The 18,300-nt window shown below is 39.3% G+C and overlaps 1 protein-coding gene and 1 long non-coding RNA gene across 2 annotated transcripts; both read right to left on the bottom strand.

Annotated features, from left to right (window-relative positions):
• Positions 1-1,811: 1,811 nt before the first annotated feature.
• On the bottom strand, positions 1,812-7,261 carry mal2 (mal, T cell differentiation protein 2; the record flags this gene model as incomplete). Its single annotated transcript, XM_079227576.1, has 4 exons — positions 1,812-3,236; positions 4,165-4,362; positions 6,033-6,203; positions 7,145-7,261. The coding sequence occupies 4 exons, from the start codon at positions 7,259-7,261 to the stop codon at positions 3,159-3,161; spliced, it is 564 nt and encodes a 187-aa protein (XP_079083702.1). The 3' UTR covers positions 1,812-3,158.
• A 10,475-nt stretch (positions 7,262-17,736) lies between these two features.
• LOC306744532 lies at positions 17,737-18,300 on the bottom strand. Its single transcript, XR_013771102.1, has 3 exons — positions 18,191-18,300; positions 17,965-18,039; positions 17,737-17,819 (listed from the first exon to the last, which is right to left on the bottom strand). It is a non-coding gene; the product is annotated as an uncharacterized lncRNA (long non-coding RNA).

Here is an 18,300-nt window from a genome sequence, read left to right as displayed (position 1 = left end):
TAATGAACAGTAAAAAAATCAGTTTTACTTCTTCCATTAGTGCAAACATACAGAAGACTTGAAATTGTGTTTCTCTTCTGTCTGACAAAGTGACTAGTGCAAAACAGTTAAGAAATAGAACAACATATAAACAACATATATACAACATATTAACAACCTATAAACAGCATATATACAACATAAATAAACAACATAAATTAACCAACATAAATTAGGATTTAGCAGCAGAATAATTATAACTATTTTGTACAGTGTGTATATATATATATATATATATATATATATATATATATATATATATATATATATATATATATATATATATATGTATATATATATATATATATATATATATATATATATATAGATAGATAGATAGATAGATAGATAGATAGATAGATACTTTATTAAGGGAGATTTCTTTCTCTACAGCAGAATTTGTATATATAGGTTACGCAATAAAATATAAAAAATATGCAATATATTTTCGAAAATAGGATAGAATAATAACAGAAATGCACAATATATACAACAAATAAAATATAATAATAACATTAAATGAACTAACAAAACGAAACATTAGTGCAAAGATGTAGCCAACAAACAAACAACAGTGTTATGGTTGAGTGATTGATTTGGCCAGAGGTGATTTATTGTAAAGTGTTATTGGTATTGTTAACGATGGTTTTAAAGTCTCTGTAATATCATTTAACTGGAATATTAGGTAAAATAGATGTAATAATAGTAGGGTACTCTCAAAGGGGTATTATATTCATATATTTAAAAAAAGATGTCGTTTGACACTGGATGTGTCTTTTATTGTGAAGGAATAGACGCGATACATTCAGTGTTACTCTGTTGGACTTGACTCCGTGATGATGGGAGATGAAGGTGAGCAGGAGCGAGCGAGCGCAGGAGAAGTAAAGCGCGTTCACAAGTTGATGTATGTTTTTGATTGGGCAGCATTGAACTGCACACAACAGGGATCAAACAGTTGATGGATATGTTTGATCTAGGGGTTTATATCAGTTTAATTAAACACCGTGTTTTATTCCTTGCAAGTTTTATCTGACTTCATTAGTGTTGAGGCTGCATGATACAACCACAATATTGCAAAGTGCCTACAACTTTTTTTGTTGATAATACCAACGTTTTATTATTTATGTATAAACATGCTGAGCAGTTGTAGATAACGGGCGACATCTAGTGGCTGAAAAAATGACTGAAGTGAGTTCAAATGTAATATGATATTTGAACGTTAATCCAAATAAAGGAGGAGAACACTCCCGTTTCTATTGCAAATAGGGCATTTAGAAGATATAGCTGAACTGTTACTGACCTTCCTTTCATAGTCTGCTAAATTAACTCCAGTTGTAGTACTGGAATAATGTTATACACAAGCTAAGAACATCCCCTGTATTTAAATGCAGGTTAAAAACAGTTGAAATAGGTTCAAAACATCTGCAATGGACGAAATTGAAAGAAGTTGCGATTTCAGACTTCTTATTTATAGTTTAAGGGCCACTATTTTACTCTCACGGATAAACAAAGGGGCATTGTTGACTTGGCCAAGTCTTTGAATTGTGCAACGTGAGTAATTGTGGGCAACGATACTGCCTTGGACAGTGTTGTTGTGAGCCAGTAGATCCCTAGACACTCACTGCGTTTGCTCTCATGAAGCCCATATGTGCAGGAATTGACATATTCGGACTTTGGCGACTCCTAGTGGTAACATAAAATAATACACTGTGGCAGAAAACAATGCACCGCGTAATGATGCAAAGAGTCTTTTCTTTTTCCAAACCTTTATTTATGTTGTTCTAAAATAAAGACATTACAAATAGCAAAAACAAACAGGCAACAGATGTCAAAAAACAGACAACGAATATTAATTGAAAATGATTTTTTAATCAATAACATTTAATAGCCTGATGCAAACACACATAATCAGTATATGCAACTAATCATAGAGCAAGATAGTTATTGATTTTGGAATTTTATGATGCATCAACACATTTACAATAAGGATTAATCCCTACACACACACTACTATACATACTTATATGATCCATTACTAGATAATGATTACTGTTTGAAATACAGTAGTTGGCTTTTTTTTATTGATTAAAAGATTAAATGATTAGTTTCAAGTAGAACTCAATAGAATGATTTATTGAACTAAAGTAAGTCACAGTGGAGTTAGCCACATAGGACTCATATTACATAGCACATATTAGTATGTGACTATTGTACTACTGGGAATGTACAATAATTCCAATGTTGTGAAAAACATGTTATGCCGGATAATACAATTTGACAAAAAGCAAACAAAAGAAATTACAACTTTGAAATTTAAATATCAGATCAGCTCACATTTTAAATAGTGGCCACATAAAAATGTAATAACAGTCAGTCGTGTTACATCTAGAGTGAGTTTACGGCTCCTTAGCACCAAGGTAACCAGAGGACAGCGGACACACTCATGTTGCCTTTTAGGCTCTTTCAGAAAAAGTGCACCATCACATTAATGCTCTGCTATGCGTAGTAACCCATTTGCATCATATACAGGCACGTTTTTCTTCTATTAAGAAAGGAGAAATACTCCTTCCAATGAGGATGTGACTCAGGAAATTTGGCAATACTCTGGTTTTAAATTGCACCATCACTTAAACATTTTGTAGTGCATAACATACAAGCAGCATACGGCATGCTTGTGTGTTCTTGGAAATGGGAAGTACTCCCTCCAATGGGGATGCTGTTCAGGAAATGGGGCAATATTTGTATGATTAACAAAGTGGACATATCACAAAAACATATATAGTATCACACATACCTTGCAAAAATCATTCTGTATAACCTTGTACACAAGGTTATGCTAGGATCTTGACTTGCTCCTCTTTAACTGTCCTCAAAATACCTTTAACAGCCCAGACTGTGACTACCTGAACACAAACCTTTCAATAGCACAGAAGTAGAACTCCTGCAGGATTAATATTGTTCAGAAATCTGATGGTATTTGTTTTCCATCAGGAAAAAACAATGTTTGCACTAAACTGAACTGAATAGCAGGACTTTCAATGGAGCTCCAGATGGTGTGGCTGATGTTGTAATACATGCTGAAGTTATGAAGCAGTTATAAAACTAGTTTGTGCCGGGTTTCAAGGTGACATCCTCCATCGCTTGAAGCCCATCGCCATGCTGCAGCCGTAGCATAGCGTCACCAGAAAAGCAAATATCTGGGACGAACAAAAAGAGACAAAGCAAAAGAAACAACAAAAATCGGTCAGACAAACTCAGCCAATTTTACTTACATGTGCTAACTGCAATGAATCTATTGCTAGTTTCAACAGGCTTATCTTAAGACGTCTACTTTAACCTTTACATATCCTACTAAATGTTCGGTTTTATGGCCGGACAGTTCTAGTTGATAACACACACACACTAGTCTGTTCATTGACATTCACTTTCACATTCAAACGGTGCTTGCAAAACTTAAGATGTTGAGTGAGCAGGGAGGATACTATGTTCATGCAAATGAGTCAACTGCATGTTTCTCTAACAGCCGGTTAGATTATTTTATTTTATTTTTACCCTAAAGATTATATTGACTTTACCTTCAGTAATAACATGATAACTATTATTATTATTATTAATATTTATTATTAATATTTCCCCAGGACTATTTTTCGGACTATTTTTCCATTCTTTTCTTTCCTCTTCTTTTCTTTCTTCTCACCGGTCACTCCCCTGCACACTTCACATTTAAACCCTCATGCCACTTAACATACACTTTAACTTAAACACACATGTCACCTTAACATACACTTACATGCACATTATCTGTTTGTCTGAGCACTTTATCTCATACTTGATTTAATATCATTGCACCGCTGTTGTCGTTGATTATTGTTTGTCTCGTCTAACGTCTCGTGTCTAATGTAAAAAAAAATCCTCGTTTTTGTAAACACTCCTGGCAAATAAACGGTTTCTGATTCTGATTTCAGAAACTACCCTACCTCATTTACAAGTCAACAAAAGAGTTTGACATTGGTCTATATTCCTTCAGATAGTACTGTGAGTGCATTGTGATAATATTAATAAAAATGCACAAATGATGCACGCACTGTGCTACAGACTTCATTTGAAAGGCTATGTAGCACTCACCGTGGCTGCGACATTAATACTGTATTGCTTGTGATCCAGGACTGTGAATATATTGCCCCGGGGGTAAGTTATACACAGGACGCTGTCAGTGCTGTTGGGCAGTGACTTGATGGCTCCTCCATTAGCTGCTGTAGTCGCTGCCTCCAACACAAAGGCAGCAAAGTAGAAAAGCAAAGCTAGAAAATGGTAAACCACATCCTGAGGGGAAATAAGAGAGAATGCATTAGAAATAAATACCCCCCAAAAAAAGTTCAAGTAGGTGCAGTAGATGAATGATGAACAAAGAATGAGCAACATGTGTGTGTTTATCCCATTGGACAATTATCAGACAATGCTCTGACCTTTGAAGCTACCTGGACTTTGGCATTCACATAACAAACCAGACTAATCTGTCAAAACATTGAGCGTTTACGTTCATTACAAAGCGCAGCGTGGTAGACGCGACAAACACGGCGGAAAAAAGAGAATTCAACAGTGAAACCATCCTCTTAAGAAAGAATGAGGATGGAGTAAAGACACAGAGGGAGTGTCAGAGAGTCAAGCAGGTTAATGACAGTTTGTGCCCGTCGACTGCGCCAGCCTGGCGGGACTACAGGCGGGCTTTTGTTGCGTTTGAGTGTGAGCTCATCATCCATGTCACTCATTGTTCAGCTGAAAACAAACAAGCAGCCCCACACGCCTGGCTGCTCCTGGCAGCAGGGCCGTCTGTGTCCGAGAGCCCCGACTTCACACAGAGCACGCTACGATGACGCGACACGACAACTTGGCACAGGTTCTCACTTCGTTCTCTCAGATATAATCATAGTAGTTAGGATTGCATTCAAAGAAAATGCTCCACAATGAGACTGTCTTCTAAGCTGCAGCTCTGCTGAGACCCTCAGCTCTTTTAAATACAGATGGAAGACTTTTCTGTTTGCTGTTGCCTTCAATTGAACCAGATTCAAGGATATTAATCAGCTTCTGCATCTCACTTGTGCATTTTATTTCCTAAACTGCACTGCCACTTTTATTCTATTTTTTGCTTTTTGACTGTTTTGAATGTTTTAATCAATGTTCTTAATTGTTTTTTCTGTTCTTGTTTTCTTCTGCATTATGTTTTGATGATTTTAAATCGCCTTATTGTTGAAATATGCAATACAAATATACTTGCCTTGACTAATAGTGATTTCTTGTTATTTACTTTACTTTATTTGATATGTTATACTTCGCATCTACATGCAGGTGATGTTATTGATTGATCTGAAGACAATTTGCTCAATTAATAATAGATTAACTAATTGTTGTAGCAAAACAAAATGAAATACAAAACTCCGACGCTGCATTGACTGAAAAAAGCTTTATCCATTTCAAGGTGCAGACATTTTACTGTGTTGAGTTGTAAATGTCTTTCCTGGAATGTTCTGTTAGCTTTGCTGAAGTTTATTGCCGCCTCTGGTTATTATTATGGACGCGCTGATTGATCAGCCACCGATTGAAATGTAGTGGCTGGACACACACACACACACACACACACACACACACACACACACACACACCTGGCCCTGTCATGGTTAACATGTACGCAGAACAGATGCATCATCATGTTAAATGAACCATTAGCGGAACCAGTCCAAAATATAATCGGTGGAAAACTAATTAACGCACACAATGCATTTGGTGGGTAACACTGGACGTTAACATAACTTTAGTTTGTTTAAAAGAAAGCTCTGCAGAGTCCCTTTACATTTCAGTGCTAAATTTCAGTCTGGTTAATGTTTCATGGCTGTGCATATACCGAGTGAGATGGATAGATGGACGGGTGAATGAATGAATAGAGGGACAGACAGATGGACAGACGAGTAATCTGACTGATCAGCTCATCATCTCACCAAGACATTCAAGTCAGTGTTGATGCGGTCAGCCAGGCCAGTGATGAAGAGCAAGAGGTAGGTGGAGGAGAGGAAGAAGGTGATGAGGGACACAAACATCACCCAGCCCTGCAGCAGAGGCACAGGCACGTTGGAGGACGCCACCAGGATCCATACTAGACCACCAAATAACTGGGGATGGAATCAAAACACTCATATTGGTCATTACGTGGACGCAGTTACATAGTTACAGGCATGGCGTAAACTATGTATGACGCACAAGGAAGACATCCGGTATTATAACTGTCCCATACTGGTGAGGTGAACCTACGAATGCCAAATCTAAAATCTGATTACATAAATGATATGGAAATAAATAGCTGCGGTGCACCAGCTTGCTGTGAAACATCTGAAAATGTTGCTTCTAATAACTGCGATACACTCCTGTCCCTGCTACTGTCCCCTGCTCAAAGCACTATGATTGGTGACAGAATCCAAGGCAGAGTAACACATGTTATGTTGGACATGCTGTATTCTGGACAAACATGAAGATTAAAACAGGAAAGGAGATGATGTTATGGAACTTCCCAACTATTTACAGCCATACCTACTGTGGTTAATGATAGGAAAAAGATGGAAAATATACTTTAAATGTGTACAAGCTGATATTAAATTGCATATTTGCAGCCACTGAGCTGCAAACAGGCCTATATATAGATACGTAGTCAAATCAGCCTGACTTTAGATAGCATGTAAAGACACCTTTGAGTAATGTGATGTGCATTAGAAATGAAGCTCTTTACAGGCCTGCACTGGTCTGTGAAACAGTTTCGGCGACATGGCTCGAGGCGACATTTGCCCTTCGCTTTGGCTGTCAAGCATAAGTTAAAAAAACAATTCAGGTGTGTTGGCGACGTCACACTGAGCCTTCTGCACGTCACAGAGTGTCTGCTGCGTTCATGCCAACAAGTTACAGTCTGACAACATATAAGGTCATGAATTATTGATAGTGACTAAAAGGTCCTGCAGAGCAGCCTATTTCGACACCAGCACTGAGGTCACTGATAAGGACCTAACACGCAGTTGAACATGAATGAGCTCTCTATTTAAAAAAAACTAATATATCCACTTACTATTTCTACACAGATTAGCGCTCCAGAGTAAGTTCTCAACACGTCCAGTCCAAAAGGGAGAGAAATAGTTGGCGCTGGGAACGAGGTGACAGCGGGGTTAGTGGCTGGTTCCGACATCTCTATATCTCCCTCTCTCTTCTCTCTAACTCCCCCTCTCCTCTGGCTCTCACCCTCCGTCTCCCACCGAAAAGACTCCGCTGGACAAAGGAAGGCAGCAGCGGGGAAAATTCCTCCGGAGTCATGTGTCCCCTAAACAGGTCGGACAGGTGCAGGTGGCACTCCCTGGAAACCAACGCTGCATTCAGGGACCTCACGGAAGCTCCTAAATCCAGTTAATCCTTTTTTATTAGTTCCACATGTCCTTGGGAAATAATGACAACGTGGATACCAGAACTGAGGTGGCTTGTGATGATTATAATAGATGGAGTCGATTTAATAATACCCATACTTTAAAACAGATGATCATAATCAATGGGCAAACAACATAGCCTATCATTTAGTCTTTAAACATTTGCAGTGATCATGTATTAGTGCACTGGAACGTACTTGTATTAAGTACAGTATAGGACTACTTAAGTAGGCACATGTATTTTAATTGAGTACTTCCATTTTTTCTAAAATTTTACACTTCTACTACATCTCAGAGGCAAATATTTGACGTTTTACTCCACTACATGTGTTTGATAGATTTATAGTTACACATTTTTTTCAGTTTACAATTTGTTATTTGTTGTTTGTCTTTTCCTATCCAGCGAAAACCCTGTATCTCTATTTTGGTTATATTTTATTTTCCTGCAAACTGATACACACATAATACTAAAACACTGTTAGGGATCATTTTAGTGAGGAATGACTACTTTTACGTTTGATACTTATGCTTTGGTTTGGGTATTTTGGTGAATGCAGGACTTTTACTTGTAGTGGAGTTTTTTTTTCGCAGTGGGGAATGGGTACTTTTACTTTTACTTTTTCCACCACTGCTTATGATAAATAATCCTGAAACTAAGATTTACATTTATGTATGTGGTAGAAGTTGCTTTTAGACAGGGAGGCTTGAAAAAACTATACACCATTTCCCACAATGAATTATAATCCAATGTGATTTCATGTCCGTCCAGACAAGCCATGAATCTATATAAATGTTTATCAAAGAATAAATAATCTGTCTGCATCAGACATTAGTAAGGTAGTATCAATTATGTTATAAAAGACTTCAGGATGTGTTTGCAATGATGCAACCATTGCCAAATCACTCTTTTACTCCTCTAATTGGTGTTTATGCTCCCGCACCCTTGATAACTGCGTCACGTTATAAAAAGGTACACGCTCATCTTGTATTTCTGGTAATTCCTACACCAACTGAAGGCAGCAATTTACTCAGTGTTAGTGTGTTGGTGCATTGGCTCCTTCTGTGTGAGCATTTACCAGCAGAGAACACACAGCTCAGACACATTAATGAGAGGAGAAATCAAAGAGTTGGAGTCATGGCTACTGATGACATTGATTTCACACTGAGGCTCAGAAACAATGCTGTGCGTACTGGTTAACTTTCCCAGTGCATGAGCAAATAAGTTTGAAAAGTAAATATTACCTTAAAGGTTAGAGGAGCAGCTGAGGATAGAGGATAACTTATTTCCAAAAGGGCCTCAGCAACATTTACCATGTTTGTACTAAACATGGAACTGAAACGTTAAGTACTGGAGGGTATTTTTGGGGATCACAGTTCTTCTTCATCGAATGGTGACGTCAAATTGCTATTGTGTTAATTCAGTTGGTGAGAGCAGTTTCTTATAAGCCACATAGAGTTAATGTTTAGCTAGGACTTGGTTTATGTCAACCAATGTTGATATAACCTCTTAAAGGGCACTGGGCTTAGCTTTATGGCTGGCAGTTAGAATCAATATGAATGGTTTAAGACCTCTTAATCTGATTATTATTCAGATTGCATATTTATCACACTTCTTTATACATGGAAAGTCCCTGGAGGCCAAAGAGTCATCTATGGACTGACAGGAAGCCAGATTTAAATGAATACAACATGAGCCAATCAATGATTACATTTTCAGGTTTATTGTTAATTTTAGAATCAGTGGAAGAAACATTAAGAAGACATAGTGTGTGTTACACTTTTGTTGCTTTGAATTACTAATAACTCATGAAATCAGGAACAAAATATGAATAGGCAATGCAAAGATAAAATAAAGCTAATTCAGCATAATTCTTTTAATGGATGAATCACATTTATTTATATTTTAGTCATTTTTATTTTATTTGTGAAGTAACAGTATATTTGACACCACTAAAAGGAACAGATGTAATCAGACTGTCTAAATATATATATATTCACCATAATATCCCATATACATGTATATCTATTTCCAGACCAGTATGAGTAATAATAATCAGATGAAAAAATGGTGCGAACTAAATGGCATCAACTGAAAAACAAACAGATGCCCACGGGACCTTAATTCTCACATGCCCATGGCAATTTTTGATCACAATGCACATCATTAAATCTCTTTTTTGAACGTGTGGCTTCGGCACAATCTTCAAGTGCACCACTATTATTGGGCTCCCCAACATCCCAGAATGTGTCATTTAACAGATCAGTCCCATCCACCCACATCCAGTACTTCTCTCGGCCCAGGTCAGACAGACCAATCCAGGTTGCGGCATAAGATTCAACAACAAAATCCAGCTCTTCTTCTGTGGTTATGACCACCAGGTCCGCTCCTCTTTCTTTACAGTCTTTTCTGCTGTCTCCCCAATTTTTTGTCAGTCCAGAAGCAGAGAAATAGTAGCACTTGCCTCCGAATGAAAGCCATCGTTGTTGGCAAGGTTTCTCTACAGAGAGCACAAATGTATTTTAGTAATCATGATCATGAAACTGTCACGTTTTAAGGGAACATGTTTTGTGAGTTTTAGTCCAGGTTCTCAAGACTAATTTCTGAAAGTGACACGAGTCAAGACAGCCTCTCCTCACACCCCAGAACATATAGGCCCTTCAGACCAAAGATAAACTGTAATACTGTATGAGATTTGACACATTTGATAAAGAGGCAATCATATAAATAGTTGACTCTCCCCACCAATGATCAAGAGTTTACATCTGTATTGGTTGCATTAAGGCGACTGTAACTAAATGTACAGGGGGCGGAAAATTTAACCTACCATTTTAAAGTCCTATTCATTTGTTAAACAATGGGTCCTTGATTTCAGATCGTGGGAGACAACACAAGGCCTCTCATTTCTACTCAGCAACCATTTATTTTTTGGGCAGAATTGAAAACTGTATGTTTTCCCTTTTACCGTAACTAGCAAAGTTTGGTTATGAGGACTAACCATAGAGAGTGGTAAACACATGGTATCTCAAATAATGAGTTTGGCTGGGATTGCTCGAGTGTAAACTTATTGCTAATGCTAGCCTTCACTCTGTTACAGTAGCATCCACGACTGCCTTACACAAAGGGGGAGGGGGGGGGGGGCAATCATAAATATCACTTATACCATAATATAAATTCTATATATTTAATATGTGTATAATTAAACACAAAGATCAAGCGTCAGTGTGTTGTAAAGACTCATAGCTCCAGTGAGCCTATGGTTAAATGATTCAGCGATACATAAGACCAGCAGAAAATGTAATGGGGTGCCTGAAATAATGCTGCATTAGTTTGAAATACTCACATTATCATCCTGGCCCTTACACTAGCATGCATTGTGTGATCCATCCAAGTCTATTTTCTGCATCTAAGTTCAATTTCCTTTCTACAGCAGTGAATCTTTGACTCCATTTAAGTTTTAATTTCTTGCATCAGTAAATTTCTTACCTTTACTGCTGAGATTGAACCTGTTGACCTCCTCTTGTTGCGTATCTCGACTCATAGACACAGCGTTGTATTGGGTCTGCAGCACCTCCATCTCTTTTGTCAGGTTGATGGAATTCACCTTCAGTTGATCTCGCTCGTCTCTCAGAGTGTCTCTGTCCGTGATCAGGCTGGAGATCAGGTCTGCAAACTTTGAGTCTTGTTACGCTGGGATGAGCTGACGGTTTATGGGACGAAAGAGAGCTGAAGGGAGTCAAATCCAATTCTGTATATAATTTTAGATGGAATTGAATCAAATTCTAGAATTGAATCCAATTCTATATAGAATCCTCTATAGAATTGAATCATGTAGTTAAATATAGCATCATGTAGAGTCTATAAACACTGAATAGAGTAAAAAATACTCTGAATTATTAACTATGAGGAGAGTAGATTTTACTCTATGTAGATTGGGAGCAAATGTTATATTTTTTTCAATTTGAGTAAATGATGTAGTTGTATGCTTGGTATGTGCATCAGTGTACACAATGTGATGCCACAGGTACAGTACAGTCAGGAATGTACTTACTGTTTAGAATAACAAGATGTAATGGGTAAGCCATGTGACCTTGCAGGTTATACAGAGTAGGGCAGAGCAATTTGAATATATGATATTGCAGTGTATTGAAAGGAAACACAAATATTACTTGTTTTAATGAAGTGGCAATTTTGTATATAACATGATGTTACACTGTAAACCACCAGTGTGTGCCCTAGGGGTCTAAAGCTGCTCAACACTCAAAAATATGACACTCTGAAGTTGGATTGATTTGGGAAGTTAAATATTGTAATTTCTTGGAACTGAAAAAAAAAGGAGACGTAAGCATCAGCAAAAAAGGAAATATTTTCTGAGACTAAGCAGCTTTTGGCACATCTAATGTCTTGCAGTTCCTCCTGAAGAGTATTACCAGAGGTTATGACAACACATGTAATAGTTGTTGTGTTGTCATATTTAATGTATTTAAAGTTTAAATCCGATTACCAAATAGGGTACAACATTTTTGTCTACTGCAACTCATTTGAAAATAATATTAGTTATTAGTTAATGCCGTTGAATCTGGCATTTTCCCATGGAGTCATCTTTGCAATCCTCGCCTCCGTCCCAGACCTAAAGATGTTGCTTTGGGTATTCTTGAAGTCAAACCACTCCTTAAATACTGCGGCCTGATTGTTGTCAATAACTGCGCTTGTCCTCGTCACTTTAACGACTGTCATCTGTATTGAATTAAAGTAGGTGACTTTAGTGGCTGGCAGTTAGAATCAATACGACTGGTGTAAGACCTCTGTATCTTCTTATTCGAGCACCAAAGTAGTTTTCAGATCGCATATTTGTCACACTTCTCTGTACATGGAAAGTCTCTGGCGGCCAGACACACTCATCTATGGAATGACAGAAAGCAAGATTTCAATAAATATAACATGAGCCTATCAATTATTACATTTTCAAGTTTATTGTTCATTTTGGAATCAGTGGAAGAAACATTAAGAGGAGACATTATGCTTTGAATTACTAATGCCGTAAAAGTCGGGTTACAAGCCGTTACTACCTTCGGTCAGTGTCCCCGTTAGCTCCCCGCTGTAGCTAGCTAGCGCTCCTGCTAGTGCTCCGCTAGCTCCCCGACAACCACCAAAGGTAGCGGGACCAGACCTGGCCCGACACCCGACTCGGGTAAAGGGGCAATAGCAGCAGTAACAGCAGCAGCGGGGAGCTAGCAGCAGCGTTAGCTAGCGCTGCTGCTAGCTTGCTACAGCAGGGACACCAACCAGAGGTAGAAGTGGCTTGGAACCCAACTTTTATGGTAATTCATCAAATCAGGAACAAAATAAGAATAGGCAATGCAAAGATAAAAGAAAGCTAATTCAGTGTACCATACTTTTTTTAATGGATAAATCACCTTTATTTATATTTGAGTGCTTTTTATTTTAACATTTGACACAACTAAAAGGAACATATACATATATATTTATTTCCAGACCAGTATGAGTAATAATAATCAGATGAAAAAATGGTCTGGACTAAATGGCATCAACTGAAAAACAAACAAATGCCCACGGGACCTTAATTCTCACATGCCCATGACAATTTTTTATCACAACGCACGTCATTAAATTTCTTTTTTGAACGTGAGGCTTCGGCACAATCCTCATTGGAATGACTATTATTGGGCTCCCCAACATCCCAGAATACTTTACTTAACAGATCAGTCCCATCCACCCACTTCCACTTGCTCTCTCGCTCCTTGTCAGACAGACCAATCCAGGTTGCGGCATAAGATTCAACGACAAAATCCAGTTCTTCTTTTGTGGTTATGACCACCAGGTCCGCTCCTCTTTCTTTACAGTCTTTTCTGCTGTCTCCCCAATTTTTTGTCAGTCCAGAAGCAGAGAAATAGTAGCACTTGCCTCCGAATGAAAGCCATCGTTGTTGGCAAGGTTTCTCTAGAGAGAGCACAAATGTATTTTAGTAATCATGATCATAAAACTGTCACGTTTTAAGGGAACATGTTTTGTGAGTTTTAGTCCAGGTTCTCAAGACTAATTTCTGAAAGTGACACGAGTCAAGACAGCCTCTCCTCACACCCCAGAACATATAGGCCCTTCAGACCAAAGATAAACTGTAATACTGTATGAGATTTGACACATTTGATAAAGAGGCAATCATATAAATAGTTGACTCTCCCCACCAATGATCAAAAGTTTACATCTGTATTGGTTGCATTAAGGCGACTGTAACTAAATGTACAGGGGGCGGAAAATTTAGCCTACCATTTTAAAGTCCTATTCATTTGTTAAACAATGGGTCCTTGATTTCAGACCATGGGAGACAACACAAGGCCTCTCATTTCTACTCAGCAACCATTTATTTTTTGGGCAGAATTGACAACTGTATGTTTTCCCTTTTACCGTAACTAGCAAAGTTTGGTTATGAGGACTAACCATAGAGAGTGGTAAACACATGGTATCTCAAATAATGAGTTTGGCTGGGATTGCTCGAATGCAAACTTAATTTGCTAATGCTAGCCTTCACTCTGTTACAGTAGCATCCACGACTGCCTTTCACACAGGGGGGGGCAATCATAAATGGCCTTTATAACATTATATAAATTCTCTATATTTAATATTTGTATAATTAAACACAAAGATCAAGCGTCAGTGTGTTGTAAAGACTCATAGCTCCAGTGAGCCTATGGTTAAATGATTCAGCGATACATAAGACCAGCAGAAAATGTAATGGGGTGCCTGAAATAATGCTGCATTAGTTTGAAATACTCACATTATCATCCTGGCCCTTACACTAGCATGCATTGTGTGTGAACAATCCAAGTCTATTTTCTGCATCTAAGTTCAATTTCCTTTCTACAGAAGTGAATCTATGATTCCATTCAAGTTTTCATTTCATGCATCAATACATTTCTTACCTTTACTGCTGAGATTGAACCTGTTGACCTCCTCTTGTAGCGTATCTCGGCTCACAGACACAGCGTTGTATTGGGTCTGCAGCACCTCCATTTCTTTTGTCAGGTTGATGGAATTCACCTTCAGTTGATCTCGCTCGTCTCTCAGAGTGTCTCTGTCCGTGATCAGGCTGGAGATCAGGTCTGCAAACTTTGAGTCCTGATGAGCCTTGGAATCTGCAAGTTCATTTAGAATCAGTGAAAAACCATGAAAATCATCACGTGACCACTGCTACACCGAGTGTAAACTTAATCTGCTAATGCTAGCCTTCACTCTGTTACAGTAGCATCCATGACTGCCTTTCACACAGGAGGGGCAATCATAAATGGCACTTATACCATAATATAAATTCTCTATAATAATATTTGTATAATTAAACACAAAAATCAAGCGTCAGTGTGTTGTAAAGACTCATACCTCCAGTGAGCCTATGGTTAAATGACTCTGACATAACTTTGCTAAATAGTTGTAGTTATAATTAAAGAGTTATACAGATTCATATTTCACTTTTGGTGCAAAAAGACATCTGATTACAAAAAATTGACTCTGAGAGTTGCTATTTTGGATACAATACCTTTGTGTTGTCTGTTTAAAGTTATACAGGAAGTGTTCAGTAATTCTGTTTAACATTAGACACACAATAGATGAATATTTAGACTAGTTGGATTCAGCGATAGAAAATGTAATGGCTTGCTTGAAATAATGCTGCATTAGTTAGAAATACTCACGTTATCATCCTGGCCCTTGTGCTTAATGGAGTACACTAGCATGCATTGTGTGATCCATCCAAGTCTATTTCCTGGATCTAAGTTCAATTTCCTTTCTACAGCAGTAGAAGTTTACAAGTTTTCATTTCTTGCATCAATACATTTCTTACCTTTACTGCTGAGATTGAACCTGTTGACCTCCTCTTGTAGCGTATCTCGACTTACAGACACAGCGTTGTATTGGGTCTGTAGCACCTCCATCTCTTTTGTCAGGATGATGGAATTCACCTTCAGTTGATCTCGCTCGTCTCTCAGAGTGTCTCTGTCTGTGTTCAGGCTGGAGATCAGGTCTGCAAACTTTGGGTCCTGATGAGCCTTGGAATCTGCAAGTTCATTTTTAATCAGTGAAAAACCATGAAAATCATCACGTGACCACTGCTACACCGAGTGTAAACTTAATCTGCTAATGCTAGCCTTCACTCTGCTACAGTAGCATCCATGACTGCCTTTCACACAGGAGGGGCAATCATAAAGTGACTCTGCTTCTGTCTGGAGAGGGCTCAGGCAGATCACCAACTACAAGCCGAAAATCCCCCACGCCATGAACGACCTCCGTCTAGCAGATGAGCTGAACGAGTTCTACTGTCGCTTCGATAGACTATAGAGCAGTCCTGACGCCATCCCCCACAGGCCCATCAGCCAGCCACAGACAATCATCCCCCCTTTCCCAAAGCCCATCGGGGGCTCACGCCTCCTTACCACCCTCCTCCCCAGTGACGACCCTCACTATTCTGGAGAGGGACGTCAACAGGCTGTTTAGAAAACAGCCCGGACTCTGTCTCACCCTCCACCCTGAAGCACTGTGCTGATCAGCTGTCTCCTGTGTTCACTGAGATCTTCAACACCTCCCTGGAGACATGGAAACACGTCTCAGGCTCTCGGTCCATCAGCACCGGTTCCCCCCAAGGCTGCGTTCTTTCCCCTCTGCTGCTCTTCTCCCCGTACACCAACAGCTGCACCTCCAGTCACCAGTCCGTCAAGCTCCTGAAGTTCGCGGATGACACCACCCTCATTGGACTCATCTCTGGTGGGGATGAGTCCGCCTACAGGTGGGAGACTGACCACCTGGTGACCTGGTGCAGCCAAAACAACCTGGAGCTCAACGCCCTGAAGACAGTGGAGATGGTTGTGGACTACAGGAAGAATGCAGCCCCACCCGCCCCTCTCACCCTGTGTGACTCCCCCGTCGACGCTGTGGAGTCCTTCCGCTTCCTGGGCTCCCTCCTAACCCAGGACCTCAAGTGGGAGCTGAACATCAGCTCCATCAATAAGAAGGCCCAGCAGAGGATGTTCTTCCTGAGGCAGCTGAAGAAATTCAACCTGCCAAAGAAAATGATGGTGCATTTCTACACTGCCATCGTTGAGTCCATCCTCTGCTCCTCCATCACCGTCTGGCATGCTGCAGCCACTGCCAAGGACAAGGCCAGGCTGCAGCGCATCATCCGCTCTGCGGAGAGGGTGATTGGCTGCAATCTGCCGTCCCTCCAGGACTTGTTTGCTTCCAGGACTCTGAAGCGAGCCAGAAAGATTGTAGCTGACCCCTCTCACCCTGGACATAAACTGTTTGAGTCCCCTCCCTCTGGCAGGAGGCTGAGGTCCATCAGGACCAAGACCTCACGCCACACTAACAGTTTTTTCCCGTCGGCAGTCGGGCTCATCAACTGACTTTGTCACCCCCAGGACTATTTTTCTTTCTTCTTTCTTTTCTTTCTTCTTACCGGTCACTCCCCTGCACACTTCATATTTAGACACTCATGCCACTTAACATACACTTTTTAACTTAAACACACGTCACTTTAACATACACTTGCATTAACATTATCTGTTTGTCTGAGCACTTTATTTTATACTTAATTTAATACCCATTGCACTGTTGTTGATTGTTGTTTGTCTCGTCTAATGTTTGCAACTTCCGCCTAGAAAAATTCTTTGTTTGTGTAAACATTCCTGGCAAATAAACGGTTTCTGATTCTGATTCTGAAATGGCACTTATACCATATTATAAATTCTCAATAATTAATATTTGTACAATTAAACACAAAGATCACGCATCAGTGTGTTGTAAAGACTCTTAGCTCCAGTGAGCCTATGGTTAAATGATGCGGACATAACTGTGCTAAATAGTTGTAGTTATAATTTAACAGTTGTACAGATTCATATTTCACTTTTGGTACAAAAAGACGTCTGTTTACAAAACGTTGACTCTGAGAGTTGCTATTTTGGATAAAATACCTTTGTGTTGTCTGTTTAAAGTTTTACAGGAAGTGTTCAGTAATTCTGTGTTCAGTAAGTCTATTTCCTACATTCAATTTCCTTTCGACAGAAGTGAATCTATGACTCCATTCAAGTTTTCATTTCTTGCATCAATACATTTCTTACCTTTCCTGCTGACCTCCTCTTGTAGTGTATCTCGACTCATAGACACAGCGTTGTATTGGGTCTGCAGCACCTCCATCTCTTTTGTCAGGTTGATGGAATTCACCTTCAGTTGATCTCGCTCATCCCTCAGAGTGTCTCTGTCTGTGTTCAGGCTGGAGATCAGGTCTGCACCCTTTGAGTCCTGATGACCGAGAGCCTTGGAATCTGCAAGTTCATTTCAAATCAGTGAAAAACCATGAAAATCATTACGTGACCACTGCTACACCGAGTGTAAACTTAATGATTCAAAGTGTTGAAAGGAGTTTTTTGTGTGTACTCATGCTCACTGTTGAGTCAGTATTGCACTTACTGTGTGCCACCACGCCTAAGATCAGAATCAGCAGAAGAAACCCCAGACACACTGCAGCAGCTCCAATCCACCACACTAAATCACAACATTATCACAATGAGGGCATGAACAATCTACCTGAATGGTTTAATTAGCACTTTGTCTCGATCCACATTTCATCATGCACATCATAGCCTTTTTATAATTACTATAGTATACTGGCAGGAATATAGTTTGATACCCTTACCTGAAATATGAGATCGGCATCCGCCCTTTGACCTATTGTCAGAATCCATCAGATTCACACTATATTCGCCAACTTCTCTTGACTTGCTGCTGAATGTCACCGACATCTCC

The sequence above is a fragment of the Taurulus bubalis genome (genome assembly GCF_910589615.1).
Source record: "Taurulus bubalis genome assembly, chromosome: 12".
NCBI classification, from domain to species: domain Eukaryota; kingdom Metazoa; phylum Chordata; class Actinopteri; order Perciformes; family Cottidae; genus Taurulus; species Taurulus bubalis.
The sequence above is the reverse complement of the archived record's forward strand: the minus strand, read 5'-3'. Positions and strand labels throughout refer to the sequence as shown.